At 42.3% G+C, this 19356-nt stretch overlaps 1 protein-coding gene across 1 annotated transcript in view; it reads right to left on the reverse strand.

Moving 5' to 3' along the window:
- The window catches only part of PIR (pirin), a 72857-nt gene that overhangs the window by 9833 nt on the left and 43668 nt on the right, over positions 1-19356 (reverse strand). The window contains 2 exon segments of the mRNA XM_073327367.1: positions 3426-3508; positions 8790-8834. Coding sequence (XP_073183468.1) covers positions 3426-3508; positions 8790-8834 — 128 coding nt within the window.

Consider the following 19356-nt stretch of genomic DNA (forward strand, 5'->3'; position numbering starts at 1 on the left):
GTTGCTTTAGGGCTTAAGCAGGAGATAGGTGCCCAGAAACCTAGAGTAGAGACAGCAGTGTCTATGCCCAGAATCAAACATAGGCCCCTAGGGAACTTTTACCACAAAAACTTAGGCATTGAGCAAGTTTAGGCACCTGCAGAGTTAGGCAGCAGCTGTGTGGGAGTTTTGTGGATCAGAGTGGTGCCTAAAAAAAGGACTTAGGTGCCTAAGTACCTTCACAGATATGGGCCTGAATAAGAGCTCAACAGAGCAGATGGCCTGGCTCAGCATGGAGGCTCTGGAATAAAGACAACCTCCCTCCATACTCCATAATGTAATCTTCTCAAAGAAAGATAGTAGGTATAATGGAGATAACAGGTAGGGAGCTATGGACGAACTAAGCTAAACTACGGGCTTTGAGTTGGCTATATAGACAGCAGGCAGAAATTAGGACAGGATGACATTTATTTTTCTGAAACGTTTTGCCTATTGCTGATCCTAAGATACCCTCTACAGACATATCCTTATTCCTCAGTGCAGTATAGGCATGTGCACTAATGGCTTCAGAGTGAATAGAAGAATCATAATTCACTTGGGAGTATAAACTATGAAAGTATAGATGGAATGGTATATGACAGCAAAGCCCTGAGAGTTATCATGGCCCTATCAGGCCTCATCTCCATTCCAGGATCATCTATTACAACAACACTAACATGAAAGGAAAACGCATAGGATACAAGTGGAAGTTTGGGGATGAAATATTGGCTATTTACACTAACATTTACTGGATTTTAACATTTACAAATCTCAGGTCAATAAAAGGGTAAATCAATTCCCCGACATCAGCAAGGGAGAATCAATGGTCTATCCCCTGTGGTTGTTTATATAGAAGTCAATGTGTATTCTACAGAGTGTATATTTAAGTTTCATATCTGGCTCTAATAGGATGATTTTTTTGTACTTTTAAGACATATAAAAACTATTTTAAGATTTCATTTAGCACATTCCTGATCTTTATTTGATCTTGTAACCATCAATAATGTTTACTAAAGATTCCAGTTAAACCCTCACATTGCATTTCCTATTAAAAAAAATCACTCCAAAAGGACTGGCTGATTCACAGGGATTGGTAATGTGCTGTTAACATCTGGGTTACCAGTTCAAATCCAGTGCTCTCTGTCTAGGCATTTATCTTGTTCTGATGGCATTGAAGCCTTGGTGACTAATTGCTAGTCACCATCATCCGGTGGCTGGTCAGTGGCCTATATGAAAAAGCAGGTCACCTTAAATCCATGTCTTTAGTAGACATGAATCTTGGACACAGAAAACAGTGTCACCAGTTGGCAGCCCTGTCAGGAAAGAATGAGTTCCTCAGTGAAAGAATGAGTACTGAGTGGACATGGAGAATGAGTTCTCCTTTCATTCTCCCTTGAGTCCATCGCCCTTATACACAACACAAACCTATTTTTAGTCTGGATAGGTACCCATGATTCCCTTCCTCTGACCCCTTGAGGTACTCCCTCCAGGACTGCCTTCAGACACTGTGGTGGCACAGGGAAGCTAGTGCTACTCATGCTGGATGTGTTTCATGAATCTATTGAGAACCTCAATCTCCAAGGCTGTCACTCTGCCCCTTTTCATGACCAACACCATGTTGTTTTATTTACACCTTGCAATGCACTTAGGGCCTGGGACCAATGGAGTGAATACATGTGAATGCATAAATAAATCTATCTCCTTCAAAATTCCTGTCCTTGAGTTCTAGAAGAAGGTCCCCTCCAAGCAGAGAGAGAGCTTTCACTCACGCACCAGCTTGTGTCTGAGCACAAGCAACTCTGGATTCCGTGCGTCTCTGCCACACACTGCCCACACCACGATTCTTCTCAGTGTGAGTGAGGAGTAGAACCGAACCCAAGGTGGAGTCAGAACACAGCAAGAAGGCAGGATGATCTCAATAGGGTATAGATGGGGCTGATTGAGATTCACGTTAGGAGCAGGTCCTCAAGGAATTCATTTTGAAGCACTTAAACATCTTCATTAATGATCTGGATAATGGGACGGATTGCACCCACAGCAAGTTCGGGGATGACACTAAACTGTGGGGGAGAGGTAGATATGCTGGAAGGTAGGGATAGGGTCCAGAGTGACCTAGACAAATTGGAGAACTGGGCCAAAAGAAATCTGATGAGGTTCAACAAGGACAAGTGCAGAGTCCTGCACTTAGGATGGAAGAATCTCATGCACTGCTACAGGCTAGGGACCAACTGGCTAAGTGCAGTTCTGCAGAAAAAGACCTGGGGATTACAGTGGATGAGATGGTGGATATGAGTTAACAGTGTGCCTTTGTTGGCAAGAAGACTAATATATTGGGCTGCATTAGTAGGAGCATTGCCAGCAGATCGAGGAAAGTGATTATTCCCCTCTATTCAGCACTGGTGAGGCCACATCTGGAGTACTGCATCCAGTTTTGTGGCCCCCACTACAGAAAGGATGTGGACAAATTGGAGAGAGTACAGCAGAGGGCAACAAAAATGATGAGGGGGCTGGGGCACATGACTTGTGAGGAGAGGCTGAGGGAACTGGCTTTATTTAGTCTGCAGAAGAGAAGAGTGAGGGGGGATTTGATAGCAGCCTTCAACTACCTGAAGAGGGGTTCCAAAGAGGAGGGAGCTAGGATGTTCTCAGTGGTGGCAGATGACAGAACAAGAAGCAGTGGTCTCAAGTTGCAGTGGGGGAGGTCTAGGTTGCATATTAGGAAAAACTATTTCACTGGAAGGGTGGTGAAGCACTGAAATGGGTTACTTAGGGAGGTGGTGGAATGTGCATCCTTAGAGGTTTTTAAGACTTGTCTTGACAAAGCCCTGGCTGGGATGATTTACTTGGGGTTGGTCCTGCTTTGAGCAGGGGATTGGACTAGATGACCTCCTGAGGTCTCTTCCAACCCTAATCTTCTATGATTTTATGATTCTCTGTTTTTTTAGGGTTAATGAAATTGAGCTTTGCCTTTCTTGTGAAAGGGGACACTTCACTTTGACCCAGTTAGAATTTTCAGAATTATGAAAGGGATTTTAAAGGAGGTGAAACAAACACCTAGGGTGAAATCCTGGCCTCACTGACGTCAATGGCAAAGCTCCCCAGTTAGGATTTCACCCCTAATCTAGATGTGTTTCCAGCGCAAGGGTGGAATTGATGTGTACAGTGAAAAAATAAGAAAACAGTTTTAAGACCAGTTATGAAAAGGACATGCATTCTGGGATGCCTGGCCTCTTCCTGGCCCTAATATTTCTTATGGTATGTTGTCACATTTTGTGCAGTAAAAGACTTGGGCGGGGGGGGGGGTTGATGGAAATACCAATCAAAGAAATAATGTTAATAATTCCCATCCAAAATCTTTTACAGAATTGAGTCACAAACTCCAAGCATGAGAACAGGATAAGGATTACCTTGTTTTCTAACTGAACACAGTCACCATCATCCAACACCGCTGTGTGATGGGGTTCTATTTTCTCTTGGGCATCATCAGATCCTTTGAATAGACCAGATATGTAAAAAGACAATGCATGACACTATCAAAGCTGCAAATTATGAAATAATTAGTCATCCCTTCTGCTGAGAGCTATTTTATTTAAGAACATGCATGCTTTTCTTTAATTCATCTTCCTCTAACACTCCCACTCTGTCTTTTACACATACCCACTGTCCACCCCAGTTGTCTTTTACTTTTCATTTCCTTTCTGCAGCAGATGAACAAAGGCCATTTCTCCCCACTGTCAAGTCTATTATGTGCATCCTCTGATAGACCATGGCCATAGGAATTAGAGTACTATCCAGTTGAGAGAAGAAGTGTGATGGAGATGAATGCATCTGATACACTAATACGTGAGTTCTCAACCTAGGGATTGCAAACGGGTCTGGGAGGTGATGGCTGCCCTCCTTTTCCTTATGGCTACAGGCGAGGGGAGAGAGAAGAGTCCCTAACCATTTTTCTGTTGTAATATGGTGTTGTTGGATAGAAAATATTGAGAACTGCACTAGTGCTAACACGCTTGCTAATAAAAAGGATAAAAAAAGAGACAGGGAGGAGGGGAGTGCCTGGAATTTTAGTAGTCATATTCCTATGAAAGCTTTTTGGTGCATATTCAAATAGGATTTTTACTGATTTTAAGAGTGCATTTCACCCCCAGTGTAGCAGTCCCTCACAAGGCCCTACCTATCACTTAGGCAGGGATAAAAATAAGCCAGTACGGATTGTTATGGTGTACCAGTAAAAAGTGGCTGCCAGTACCGGCCCATACCCAGCTGACTTAAAGCGCTGCCATCACAGTGCTTTAACGTTGCTGCCCCTTTTGTGCCCCCCATCGGCAGCCCTGCTGGGTCCCTACTGGCAGAGCCACCGATGGAGGGGGCGGCGAGAGCGGCCCAAAAGGAGCAGCTGCCCCGGGGCTGGCAATTTAAAAGGGCCCAGGGCTCCGGCCGCCACTGTTGCTACCGCAGCAGCGGCCAGAGCCCTGGGCTTTTTAAATCGCCTCTGGAGCCCTGGGCAGTGTGGGCCAGGCAGCGTGGAAGGGCTGGCAGGGGACACTGACCCTCAGCCCCACCCGTTCTGCCTGAGGCCCTACCCGTTCTGGGGGCTGGAGCCGGCTCCCATACTGGTAAGTCTTTGGCTTTACTTTCACCCCTACACTTATATCCCTCTTAAGATCAATATTAAAGGTGCAAGTGAGGCCTAAGTGGTGAATAGGACCTTACATGGTCTCTTTTCACCTTGAAAGACTGTTAGTCACAGATACGCAGGATGTGATTTGGCTTTTCTGGTTGATATGAAGACTTCCCCCACCCCTACCCTAATCCCAAACTCTTGTCCCTACCTGATTTGTGGACTTCTGAGTTAGTTGTAGGCTGCAGGGTGGGAATAATTTACAAAACTAACACCTTGAATTATGGTAGAAGTAAGAAATGACTTTATTTTCTTGTACTGACATTTCTAAGCCCTTCAACATGGGGAGGGCTTTAAAAATGGAAAAATGAAATTGTACTGAACCTTTTTCAGACAAACAACATTTGTATATTGGGATTAATGTAATTCTTGTAGGCTTGGTTAACTGGTACAAAATCATGAAGAAATTGGAAAAGGATGTGTCGCCATGTGTCATGTGGAAGGACAGAGCTAAGATTCCTTAAAAGCTATCAAGCATCGCTGAAAGGGAGCTGTACAAGGATAGTGAATATACTCATCTGTGTTCCTTTGTGCGCACACCGTAGTCTGATATTCAAGGAGTGCTGGACTGCTGGAATGAATTTGTTCCTTATACACAGAAAGAACACCAAAGCGTTCATTTTGAAAACTGAATTGGACTTTGCAAAGCAATAAAATAAAGTCTAAAGTGGCCCATATTCTGAACATAGCATCAACATCCTTTTAAGAATGACCTTTTAGCTTCCTAAGTGATTTCTCTTCTACTGTTCTTCCAGGGAATCAGAATTTAGACTTGACTAGCACAAGTCTGCCAAGGAACTGCATGTCGGACTTTATATGGGATTATTGCTCCTTCCCACTCATTTTAATAGTGCATGGATGGGAGCCATAAAGTTGTGATTTGAAGGATCACTTAAAATGAGGTACAGACATAGATGTAATCCAAATGTTTTGTTCCCGTTCTAGCAATTTCTGGCTTCATAGTTGAATGGTAGGCCCTTGGAAAATAAATGTAAGATGTTACAAAATTTAGTCAATATTGCAAAAAAAGACTAGGTGTAAAATGTTTGCAAAAGGGCTGCCGAGTAGCAGGAAAGAGGATAGTGCCTATGTTCACAGGTGATTTCTCTAGTATTTTATCAATATCATTATTTTTCTTTAATTAAAAAAGGAAGTTTCAAGAGAAGAAAAAAGTTTTTTAAAATGGCTGTCAGTTATAAATACAGCCAAATCAGATAAATATTTTCCATCACTGACTTTGGCCAAGAATGCTAAATCTAACAGCGCTGTTCAGAAAAGCCCCACTGAAAATAGTTCTGCTGCAAGTGTTGTTAGATTTGGCTGTCTAAACATTTGTAAAAGGAAAGGAAAAGCAACCTGAAAAACCAGGTTCTACATGTACACTGTAATATTTTTAGAGTGTGACTACCTCAGCTACTGTTTATGTATTCCCCAAAGGGTTTATTTCTTTTTTTCTGGAGCTAAGAATGAAAAGAGTCTGCAATTGCTAGTATTATAAGGTATATTACCCAAAACAACTGAATGCAAATATTCAGCTAGAAACACCGCCGGACATGCAATCAAACTTTATACTGCTACCAAGTCTTATTCTTTTTCTGTTGGTTGCCAACACAGAGCAAGGTTGTGCCTTGCCCTAAGCACACCTGCACAATGGAGTGAGGAGGTGATGTAAGACACTCCCGCACACCCCTGCATGAGCAACACATCTGGAAGGTTACAACACAGGAGACAGCTGTCTCCGTGATGCTACTTCCATTCTTGCACATGAGGGCAGGAGCATGGAATGGGAGGGACTTTGACTCCCTCCACATGTTGCACCAGCAAGCGCAGCTGAGCTGGCACACAGGGGTAAGTAACCTGTGCCCGGTAGAGGGCTGACATGGATACCTCCCCTTGTCCCCTGAGCAGGAGAGGTAGCCAGGAACCAGATTGGGACACTCATTCAATCTGGCTCCTGGTCTGCTCCTGGCGCAGTGTAACTACGTGCTGCCCCTTCCATAGACCTGGGGCTAAGCCAAAAGTTAGCCTACTGTTAATAGTTATACTCATCATAAGCACATTGCAATGTGTATGAGTATGAGAAGGGGGATGTCCACCTCCACATGCCAGAAGACTGTGCTGGAGACAGAAAAGACAGGAGAGTCTGCCCAGTCTGAAATGCTGACCAGACCTCAGAAATACTGAGAACAGTCTAGAACAGGCTGTGTCTCAGGACTGTTTGTCACAGTAAGCACTGTAGAGTTACAGATCTTTGCAACATAACAAAGCTCTGTCCTTGTCTCCGTGGGTCCCGTGTTTCCTGACTGATTTCGCTGGCCTCAGAGGCTCACTGTGACCTTCCATGTAACCCTTCTCTCTCTAGGGAGAAGGGTCATGGTCTACTGAGCCATTTTCATTATAAGCCAGCAAGGGAGGTGAAGAGAAGCTATCCTTCCTTGCACAGTCTCCGTTGTCTCCCAGTCTCAGTGATTAATCAGGGGGAAAAGGTTGGGGGGGAGCCCAGGCCCACCCTCTACTCCGGGCTCCAGCCCAGGGACCTTAATAGTAACAGCTATGGTAGCTGACCTTTTAGAAACGTGACACGTACAATTCCCTGGACTACTTCCCCACAGCAGCCCCCACTTTCCTCAGGCTCCACTTCACCCTTACCTCAGGGCGTCCTTCCTTGTGCCTGATATGGTGTGTACTACTCAGTCTCTCCAACAGCGCAACTTCCTACCACAGCTCCTGACATGCACCCCCACCTGACTGACTGGGCAGCTTTTAACTACTTTCAGCCAGCCCCTGATTGGCTTCAGGTGTCCCAATCAACCTAGCCTTCTCCCTGCCTTCTGGAAAGTTCTTAATTGGCCCCAGGTGTCTTAATTGACCTGGAGCAGCTGCGATTTAACTTATCCTAGTACCAGGGATTTGTTTAGTCTGGGGCTAATATATCTATTTCCCACTACTTTTCTATAGCCATCTGGCCTTGCCCTGTCACATTACCTAAAAGTGATGGTGATTAAGAAATTCCTTTGCTAAGCCTGTATCCCTTGCTTGCCTGCTACGTTGTCTCTGAAAGAAGGTCAGTGTGCTCACAGCTAGGTGAAACTCTGAGGCACTGTGAATAAGGAACCAGGGGCTTGGAAGGGTTGAGGCAGTGATCTGGTGGTTTACTGTGGCCGGGTTGTAGAGCCCCATGTCCCAAGGAACGGTGTCAGGCAAAGGTTCTTCACCCAGGAGTGTGTCTGAGACACCCAGACCTAGGAACAGTGACCTGCTCTCCCCAGACCAAGTTGGCCTAGAAGCATATGGAAGCCAACAGCTGGCTCCACTCACAAATGATTGAAGGAGAGAGGGCCCACTTATGGGAGGCAGCATGGCTTAATGTACAGACCAGTGGGCTAGGACTCAGGAAAACTGGGTTCTCTTCCTAGCTCTGCCATTGGCTTGCTAAGTGACCTTGGGCAAGTCGTGTCAGTACTCTGTGCCTCAGTGTCCCCATTTATAAAATGCTTTGAAAACTACTAATGAAAACTGCTATATAAGAGCTAGAGATTATTAACTGACTAGTCTTTGTTTAAAAAACATTAAAGAGATGGAACGTTACACTAGTCATATTCCTTGATTTGCTCGAGACAATGTCTATGTCATTTTGCTCTAAAGCCCATTTTAATGAGCACAGCACACAAGTTGCCTTATAAAGGTGGATGCCTGCACCTGTGTGGAGCCCCGTGAGGACTCTGAAGGCATAGGAGTCAGCCTACATAGAACAGCTTGCCCGACAGGGGCCATTATCAGTTTTGTTATGTTGTCAAACAGATCTGAAAAAAATATATAATCTCTTAATGTAAATATCTTCTTTGGGATACTTTTTATTAAAACCTGATGTTATCAATGGCACATGTATTGATACCCAGTGGAAGTACACTGTAAACGATTGCACTAACAGATCACTGCACTAAACCACATACCTTTGTTATTTTTAATGTTTTAAGTATGGGATCTAAATTTGTAGGTCTGATTTTCCTTTTTTCCTGCAGAACAGTAATTTTTAATAAGTTGAATCCTCCCTATGAACAACTGAAATAAAATTTAATGGGAAACTTACCAACATACAGATTGCCAGACAGCATGTAAATACAAGATGTCCACCCTGAAATATAATCAAACAATATTAAAGGTAAGCATACATAATGTTAATGTACTCATATTTAACACTGCATGGAATTATACTGATACTGTATGCTCCATTCTCCATGATACTCTCCACAGTGGCTCTCGTAATTATACAGATTTATTTCAGTTTAAAGGGACAACAGCAATTTAAAAGCTCATATTTTCATCTGAAAATTTTGTATCTACTATCATTATAAGTAATCCCTAAGATTACTATTTAGATGTTTTTTCCTATTGTTTCATTTTCTGTGGTCACTTTTACTATTTCCCCTGTATAAGTTATCTAGTTTCTCTTGTTATTTTTGTGGAACTTTAGCACAGAAAGAGGGCAGAAAGGTCACTGAAAATAGCCAGGAAAACCTGTTCAAAGTTCTCCAACATGATTCATTTTGGAAAAGTTTCCCATGTGTCCCTTATGGGGCACATTTTTATCCCCCATTTTGATTTGGGCTTCTGTAAAATGCAGTGGCATTGTAGCCATGTTGGTCCCAGGATATTAGAGAGACCAGGTGGGTGAGGGACAATATCTTTTATTGGATCAACTTCTGTTGGAGAGAGAGAGAAACCTTTGAGCCACAGAGAACTCTTCTTCAGGCAGAATAAAAGATGTTACCTCACCCCACCTTGTCTGTATAAAACTGAGCAGTTCTAACACTTGTGGGTGGCACAAAGAATTTGGCACATCACAGTACTTTATATACACTCTGGATTTATTTTTTCCTTCCTCTTATGTACAGTCTGGGAGACTCCATCTTTGTAGAAATGTTTTAAATAGCTTTACTGCATGACCAGACAGGCCACTAATTACGGAATTCACAAAATAGTCCCTTCGGATCTTTTACTTCATCTGATTGTAGACATTTTAACTGCATGTCCCTTTCCCCCAAATTGAAATGAGGTCTTCCAAACTTTCCTGCCAGTGCCCTCAGATTTTAGGCATGTTTGCCTGTTTTAAATAATTTTCAGTATGTCTTTTCTCCACCTTTTGTTTTGGCTGCATAAAGTCTCTGAGAAAATACCACAAATTCCATGCAAATCTCCTTGGATGGAAAAGCACTTAAGTCTGCCTTCTTTTTTCTTTCATGAGATATATTTATGGATTTTCTTTCCTGGCTCTGAAATGTAAATTCCAGAATCGTATCCACTTTTATTACTTTCCTCACAGTAATTCTGTATTAGCCTCAGAGCTTTCTCAGTTTTCTCTGTCAGTAACACATTTTCCTTACCTGCTGTAACAGTTTATTATTGTATTGGACCCTTTTTCTTTGTGCAATTCTTCTAAACACCTGGGGCCAGATCCTTGGCTGGTGTCGTTTCAGCAATTTATACCATCTGAGGATTTGGCCCATTAATTTCTCCAAGGAGTTCCTTGCTAACTTTCTTCATTTCTCTTCTGTAAGATGAAATGCTGAATTTACCCCAAGTAAATATTTTCCCTATAATCCATACCAACCATCTCCTGCGTCAATTTCTGTCATTTGGTATAAGATTTTTACCACATATTTTAGTTTAGAAGCCTCCTTCTATTATTAACTGCACTTGATTGATAGTCACACCCTCACCATGCAAGCCACAGAGGAGAGTAATTAAATGTAAGGATGCCATTCTTGTTCTGTAATAATCTCTCTTTTAATGTTATTGGAGGAAATCATTAAATTTAATAGAAGCTGTGGTTTCTCATTTGAGATGTATAGTATTCTCACTGGTGATTGTATTAGGTCCTACTCGTTCACATACTTGGTAACGTCCAAAATTCAATAATTTGCATGGGTTTCCCAGTCATTAGGGTGAGTTAAAAAGGGTTATATGATTTTCAATTAATGATCAAATTTGTAAGTATACTGGTTAATATCCACTATGTGTTGTCCTATATTTGGCTTTGTGCAATGAAGCCAAGTTAACATTGCTACTGAAATATTAACCTTCACATTTTTAGATCTTTTTTCTGGTTGGTTTTCGCTTTGCAATGGTAATGTTGCAGAAACAAGGATTCTGCAAATAATTATATTTAAATTCAATAATTACCAACAAACAAATGAACACAGTGCAACTTTTTCTGGTCTACAGTTACATCTGGTACAGGTCAGAAGTAGTGCTAGTGACGTTGATAAGAGTTACTTGGATCCTTGTAGTGGAAGAATCAGGCAACCTGTTAAGTTTTCCAAAAGAAAACACGCCCCCACCCCCCCCAAAAAAATTCTTTTAAAAATCCCAAAGAATGAATACACTTACATTGCCGCCCCACCCGCAAATGTGTGCTGTGCAAAAAGCTGCTTGATACAGTAGTTAAGGCAGGTGACAGAGTCAAAAGACCAAGGTTCTAGTCCTGGTTCTGCCACTAACTTGCTGTATGACCTTGGGTAAGTTATTTCACTGCTCTGTGCCTCAGTTTCCCTATTGTGGAAAGTCCTTGGAAATCTAAAAGTGGTATATACAAGCTATTATTATGTAGTTCTCATCTATGCTGGAGACTTGTTATAGCAGTAAGAAAGCATAGTTTAAGTACATGCCCCTCTGAAATACTTTCTGGATTTTCCTTCCAAGTCCTTATTTTTTTTCTAAATTTAAAGAACACATCTAATAGGTGTACTACTGCAGAGAATAACTGTAACAATCTACATCTTCCCAACTGTCTGGGCTTGAGGCCCAGAACACGCAGATAGTTGGGCCCTGTTTATCAGTCTGTCATTAGCCTGGAAAAACTCGATATATAAACTTCTATTGTAAGCTCAACAGCTTTCTCCATATATAGAAACATATGGAAAAATGGGTTAAGCATAGAGTCTTGAGAACAGGTAGCTGCAACACAGCACTTAATTAGCATTATTATAATCCTATTGTTTCAGGAAGGTGTTGTTTCATTCTGCCAACGACCTCTCTCTCTGCACTATGTTGCCAGGCTTAAAAGTTCTGCTAAAACTTCTACTGCCCCGTCCTTTCCCCAGTAAACTCAATATGAGTTTTACTATTGATTTCACTGGAAACATGGGCAGGCCAAAAGACACACTTATTATTAGAATAAAAATGAGAAAGATGACATAAGACACCATAATGGAATTTCTCTGATAGTGACTGTAAGTACAGTACCTGGGAAACAGCAATATAGTGTATAACATTCTGGATATTTGGGGCTTTAAATTCTCCATTTCTATACTAAGCTTAGGGACAGAGTGTTCTTTTATATTTGCAATATGCTCCTCTTGTAGCCCAAAATAATCCACTGCTGAATTTGTATGCGTAAGTCCATCTTCACAGCTGAAGACAGCATTTGACCCTATGTGTAAGTTGCAAAACGTCATCATGTCATTGTGCTGGTGGTCCACTCACGAAGCCGGTTTAGATCAGGCTGTCCCCAGGCACAACCTTCACATCCTCTATTCAACTTTGCAATGTTTGTAGGGGAAGGTGGCACCAGCTTGCCAAGTGAAGAGTCAGTCCAAGTTTGCAAGATGAGTTGTATCAATGGGAAGATCATTTCAAGACACTCCTCAGCAGTCCACCACCTACTGTGCATCTTCTGACTGAAGCGGGTCAGGAAGTTCTGGTACTGCCATCTTTTTTCAACCAAGAAGAGACCTGGATCACAGTCCATAAGTTGAAATGTGGGAAGCCACAAGGGGTTTGTAATGTCAACCTTGAGGTGCTGAAGACAGGTGAGAGTATTGTTGTACCATGGGTACACAGGCTCTTCCAGACCATCTGGTGCACTCTTATCTGAGATGACTGGAAGAAATGAGTTATTCTGCCTCTGTTCAGAAAAGGACAATAAGGGCGAATGTAGCAACCACAGAGGTATTACGCTGTTGTTATTATCATCCATGTTACTGTTTCAAATCAATGATACACTTCATGGTAGAGGTCGGGATATTTAGTGTGGCTCTGGACCTGATCAGTCCACTATCGACCAGATCTTTCCCTTGAGACAGCTTTTTAAGAAGATGGCTGAATTTAATAAGCTGGGCACATTACTGTTTATAGACTTCCATCAGGCCTTGGATTCAGTGCAATGAGCAAGCTTTTGAAAGCCGATGAGGTGACTTGGCATCTCTGGGAAGATAGTGTCATTGATTGAAGAGCTCTACAATGGAACAGAAAACTACGTTCGAGTTCGGGAAGGCTGCATTGAGTCACCTTCATTGTTCAATATCAGCACTGACTGGCTGATGGACAAGCTTGAGGAGGCAGTAGGCATTGAACAGAACACCATTTTCCTTTGAGACCTCAAATATACCAATGAAATTGTCATGTTGGCTCAGTTTGGTGAATCACTACAGCTGATGGCTGATCTGCTTGGGCAAGAAACAGAGTGCACTGGTCTGGTTATCAATCCAGACAAAATTAAGTTCCTGGCCGTTACCATCAAGCAGCCTCCAGCTCCAGATTACGACCAGTCAAGTATTAACCTGTGTGGTTAGGACACTGAGGAGGTGGCAACTGCCAAATACATGGGCAACATCATAGACAGTGCTGGAGGATGCTCAAAAACTGCAGACCTTCATATATCAGCAGCAGCCACCACCATGTCCCGGGCCCTTCGGCAGCCTCTGTTGGGCTGTCATGACATTGAACTTGCTATGAGCTGTGGCTCTATAGGACTACAGTTACATCCGCTCTACTGGACAGCCGTAAAATGTGGGTGCTGAGGAAGGATGAAGAGTGGTGGGTTGGTAGTTTTGATTCTCGCTATCTTTGTCAGCTACTCCATACTAAGCAGCAGGACAAGATTAGCAATGAAGATATCCATAGCCAAATCCACCAGCCACCTCTGCCAGCAGCTTTCTTGGTACAGTCTTATATTAGGATAGAGGACTCCTGAATTAGGAAGTGTGTTTACCAACAAATGCTGCTACATGTCTGGCAATCATGTGATCACCAGAAACTTCAGTGGCATGGTAAGATTGCACATGGCAGACATAACTAGACATCAATCTGGGTGGTGCTCCAACTGCAAGGAGGCTATGTCCTGTTGGGATCTGCCATGATAATAATGATGATCACAGACTGCAAACACAGTAGATCTAAAATTAAATAGTGAAATCACTGTATATAAAATGTGGCTTGTTTTCCAATCCTACACAAAGGTATCTCACAAATTCACATGACAGCCTTCTAAAATCCCTCTTACTCCATTCATTTCACTTCCCAACTGTGGCATCTTTTCAGCAGAAGACTTGAAAAGGCTCTGGGTTTTCAGAAATTCTCTCACTGTTATTCTAGCACTGGTGCAGCTTTATAGGTGCTGGCAACAGTGAGAGCACTTGGGTAGATTAGTCACTAGCTTTCCCACCATTGGACGATTGCCAGTGAATCTATACAAAGCTGCACTAGTGTCTTCAGCATGGAAGCAGGTTTTCTGAGCTGGAAAACACTTCATGCTCATCCCAATCCTCAAAAAAGCCACAAATGACCATACCCAGTGTTGTCACAGACATCTTTAACTAATTTCTTCCCCTCCACAATTTTTTACTCTGAAGAACAGACTGGACTAATATAGTTGAGACACTAATACAATGTATGTGACATCACAGTCCTTCTGTCAAAGAGAGAGTGAATTCTGTGAGTCGTTAGGGACACTGGCACAGGAAAAAAGCCAGTTATGAAGGAAAATATACAGGTAAGTCAGTATTCAGCAGTGTGAGAAAAGAATGAAGATCAATAAATCCCCTTGTATCAATGTTTGGGTATATAAGGGAAATGTGCTTCAGAGTGACAAAGGCTCTCCAGGGTGCAATTGTGCAGCCCTTTATTGAAGAGGTTCCCCAGTATGTATTAAGAGCTCTAGATCAGTTTAGTACTCTGGGTATGGTATTACACCACTAAATTGCACTGCTTCCTCTCAAAAGTCTTAAAAGTAAAAAAAAACATTTTCTAATTTTCCTACTTATTGGCAAACACCACTTTAGATTATGAAAAGTGAAAAGAACTTGACATAACTATTTTACCTGCTACTGCTTGTTGATTTTGCTTATTTCTCAGTGGTCACTGAAAATAAACTAGTCATTTTCACTTACACTCAATTTTAGTCATTTTCACTTTCAAGTTTTCATAACTTCATTTAATGTTGTGATGTTTGATTTACAAACAGAAAAGAGGAATGTATGGTTAAGAAAACTCTTCTCACTGGAATTAAAAAATAGCCATGGTAACATTTCCATGGGTTTTAGATTTTGTAAATAATAGTTTTTACAAAACCTTAAATTCTGGATAAAAATTTGACATGACACTATCCATTTAATAATATTTAGCACATACATCGCCTACCATATCTTCAAAGCACTGTGCAAACCCTGAGAAGTGTTCACATCATTCTTGTGAGTGAGTGAATAATACTGGCTCTGATCCAGCACTCCCTGAAGTCAGTGGAATGACTCACAGTGACTTTGGCTACAGAGCTGGACGGGAAATGGTCTCTTCATCTTGTGAGTTTAAGATTTTGAAATTTCTTCTCAAGCCAGACCAAGACGAGAACTTGAAATCTCAAAAATGTTTGTGAACTGATAATATAAAAAAAACTTTGATTGGGTCAATCGAAACATTGTGTTTCAATAATTTCAAAACATTTCTGATTTTACTCTTTACATTTTTAAACCTTTTTGAAATATAAATAAGTGAAAATTTCAAAATGAAAAGTTCCAAAATAGGAAAATATTTTTTTCCATTTTTTTTCAAAGGGGAAGATTCATCCATGAACACTTTCAGTTTTGATGAAGTAGTGTTTTCCAGCAAAAAACATTTTGTCAGAAAATACCCAATGAGCTCTACTCAACAGGAGACAGATCAGGCCCATTCTCCCCATTGTGTGGGCTGCAGCCGCCCCCAGTGAGGTGGAAGAGCAACCCCTTCACAGGAAGACAGTCCCATGGATCCCCAGCAAGTGGTGCCATGAGGCTCTTGCCCCCACCACAAGGACCCAGTTGGCGGGAAGGACCCTAATCTTCTGAGGAGAGGTAAGAATAAGCAGGGAGGCCCTGATCCCGCTGTGATGGGTTGGATCACAGAAACCCCCTTGGGGCTGCCAACTGATGTGTCAAGACTACTTCTGCCCCTGCTTTCCCTGCCAGCTTGGGACTCCAGCACCCTCTGCTCCAACACAGACCCAGGGTCTGAACCAGATGCCCCAAAGCTGCAGATTTAACTGAAAGCAACTTAGGAAGTGTTCCTGTCTTTTACACTTAGATGCCCAACTCCCAATGGGGTCCAAACCCCAAATAAATCCATTTTACCCCATATAAAGCTTATACAGAGTAAACTCATAAATTGTTCACCCTCCATAACACTGACGGCGAGATATGTACAGCTGTCTACCCCTCCCCCTCCTGCTCCCAGGTATTAATACATACTCTGGGTTAATTAATAAGTAAAAAGTGATTTTATTAAATACAGAAAGTAGGATTTAAGTGGTTCCAAGTAGTAACAGGCAGAACAAAGTGAATTACCAAGCAAAATAAAATAAAACATGCAAGTCTAAGTCTAGTACAGTAATAAAACTGAATACAAATAAAATCTGACCCTCAGATGTTTCAATAAGTTTCTTTCACACACTGGACACCTTCCTGGTCTGGGCACAATCCTTTCCCTGGTACAGCCCTTGTTCCATCTCAGGTGGTAGCTAGGGGATTTCTCATGATGGCTGCCCCCGTTGTTCTGTTCCAGCCACTTATATATCTTTTGCATAAGGCAAGAATCCTTTGTCCCTCTGGGTTCCCACCCCGCTTCTCAATGGAAAAGCACTAGGTTAAAGATGGATTCCAGTTCACGTAACATGATCACATGTCACTGTAAGACTTCATTACCCACTTGCCAGCCCACAGGTATACAGGAAGACTTACAAGTAAAACAGAGCCATCTACAGGTAATTGTCCTGGTTAATGGGAGACATTAAGATTCCAAACCACCCATTAATGGTCCACACTTTGCATAACTACAATAGGACCTCAGAGTTATATTTCTAGTGTGACAAAGTTCTGTCCTTGCCTCTGTGGGTCCTGCATTTCCTGGCAGATTTCACTAGCCTCAGAGGCTCACCGTGACCCTCTACATAACCTTTCTCTCTCTAGAGACAAGGGTCACAGATTATTGAGCCATTTTCATCATAAGCCAGCGAGGGAGGTGAGGAGAAGCTATCCTTCCTTGCAAAGTCTCTGTTGTCTCCCAGTCTCAGTGATTAATCAGGGAGCAAATGGGGAGGGGGGGGGGAAGCCCAGCCCTACCCTCTACTCTGGGCTCCAGCCCAGGGACCCTAATAGTTTCAGCTATAGTAGCTGACTTTTTAGAAACATGACATGTACAATTCCCTGGGCTACTTCCCCCACAGCAGCCCTCACTTCCTCAAGCTCCACTTCACCCTTACCTCAGGGCCTCCTTCCTTGTGCCTAATATGGTGTGTACTACTCAGCCTCTCCAACAGCACAATTTCCTCCCACAAGCTCCTGACATGCACCCCCACCTGACTGGCTGGGAGGCTTTTAACTACTTTCAGCCAGCCCTTGATTGGCTTCAGGTGTCCCAATCAATCTAGCCTTCTCCCTGCCTTCTGGAAAGTTCTTAATTGGCCCCAGGTGTCTTAATTGACCTGGAGCAGCTGCCATTTCACTTATCCTGGTACCAGGGATTTGTTTAGCCTGGGGCTAATATAGCTGTCTCCCACTACTTTTCCATAGCCATCTGTTCTTGCCCTGTCACACTAGTTTCAGATATAAGAGTGATACATTTATCCAAATAGGATGACCACACTTAGTAGATTATAAGCTTTGTAATGATACCTTACAAGAGACCTTTTGCGTGAAGCATATTCCAGTTACATTATATTCACACTCATTAGCATATTTTTATAAAATCATATAGAGTGCAATGTTACACCGCCTAAGCACCTTGCGGGAGAAAGAAGAACCTATCTCAATGGGGGAAGGACTGGGAAGGAACCACAAGAGGACAGGGAGAAAGTGAGGTCGTATTGGCCCCTGTCACCATCCTCAGCAAGAGGATGGCCCTCAATGGGAGTTGTGTCTGCCTTTCTGTGGCAAGAACTGGCCTCAGTATTTCATAAAATGCCAAGCTGCACCTCATATGCCATTCTCCCACATTTGCACACAAGGGAAACCATGCTCCTGCACAAATGTATAGTAAAAACATTTACTGAAGTGCTCTCTCTCTCAGTCCACACCACCTACGTTGGTACATTATCATCATAAAAGCAACACACATATGACAAGCATTTCAACGGTTACAACACAAGATGAGCAACCCTCAGACAATAAGAAAAAAGGTACCGTGAAGTTACAATATATAAAACAATTACAATGAGAATTCTTTTTGAAGAAATATCAAAGAAAAGAAATGAACCAGCCAAGACTTGCAAGATGCTCTATTGATAGGTTGTCCTTTTTGGGGTGAGCCATTGTGTGCTCCCATAAGCTGATTTCCTTCCTGCCCAGTGCACAATATTAGATTTGACATTTTGTACTGGAAATTTGGTAACATACAGAGAGAGAGAAAAGCATGATGAAAGGGTAATGCTCAATTTGATTATGCTTATCTACAGACACTCTCTGAAACATCCATGTTGTAGCAGGCACATAACACCGTTTATAAAAGGGTTGAAAAGAACTGGTTTTATAGCAGATAGAATACTGCTTAATTATACACTGCACCTTCACGCACACAGAAGGCTGGGTTACAGGCTTCAGTTCAGCAGTGCACTTAAGCATGGGCTTAAGTCCATTAAGTGCATGAGACATAAGCAGGTATTTAAATACGTTACTAAATTGAAGCCAGAGTCTCCTAATTATAGGGGCCATTCCACAGCCAGGGACTGCCACGCCTCCTCCCACACCTGACATACCTCCAAGAAGGGGAAGGGTATCAGCTTTATGCACCCTAGCTATCCCCCACACTGAGAGAAACCCCAGCTGTCCTATTAAAAGCAGCATTATTGGAGGCCAAGTTCTGGGCCATTATGTGCAATGGAGTGAACACAGCCCTTAATGATTAACACAGTTTGCTATATATTCACACACAAACAGAATGACGGCATGGTAAATATATATTTTGAGATGAGATGTCAGGCCAAACTTGTCACATTTACTATTTGTATGGTACATGAGTAATGTATCTGATGAAATCTGTGACAAATGCATATACAGGTAATTTGTTTTTCTGTATATGCAGCATGTTCCAAAATCCTGAGATTATCTCCCTCCTCCCCCGCCATAAATGTAAGACAGCGAACAACTCTACATTGTTTTACTAGAAGTAAAATCAATTTGTTATGCAAATACTTTACAACAGTTACAGCAATGAACAACACTGAATTCTTTTTTCTCAAGCTAACAAGCAAAAATGTGTTGCAAATGTGAAGGAATTTGGTAATGATGGAGATTTTGCTAATTATGAGACCAGTCCTGCCAATTTTTACACATATGAGGAGCTCTACTGAAGTCACTGGGACTGTTCACAAGAGTAAGGGTTACCGCATGAAGGAGGATTGGGCCCTAGATTCT

This window comes from Lepidochelys kempii, chromosome 1 (assembly GCF_965140285.1).
Source record: "Lepidochelys kempii isolate rLepKem1 chromosome 1, rLepKem1.hap1, whole genome shotgun sequence".
NCBI lineage: Eukaryota > Metazoa > Chordata > Testudines > Cheloniidae > Lepidochelys > Lepidochelys kempii.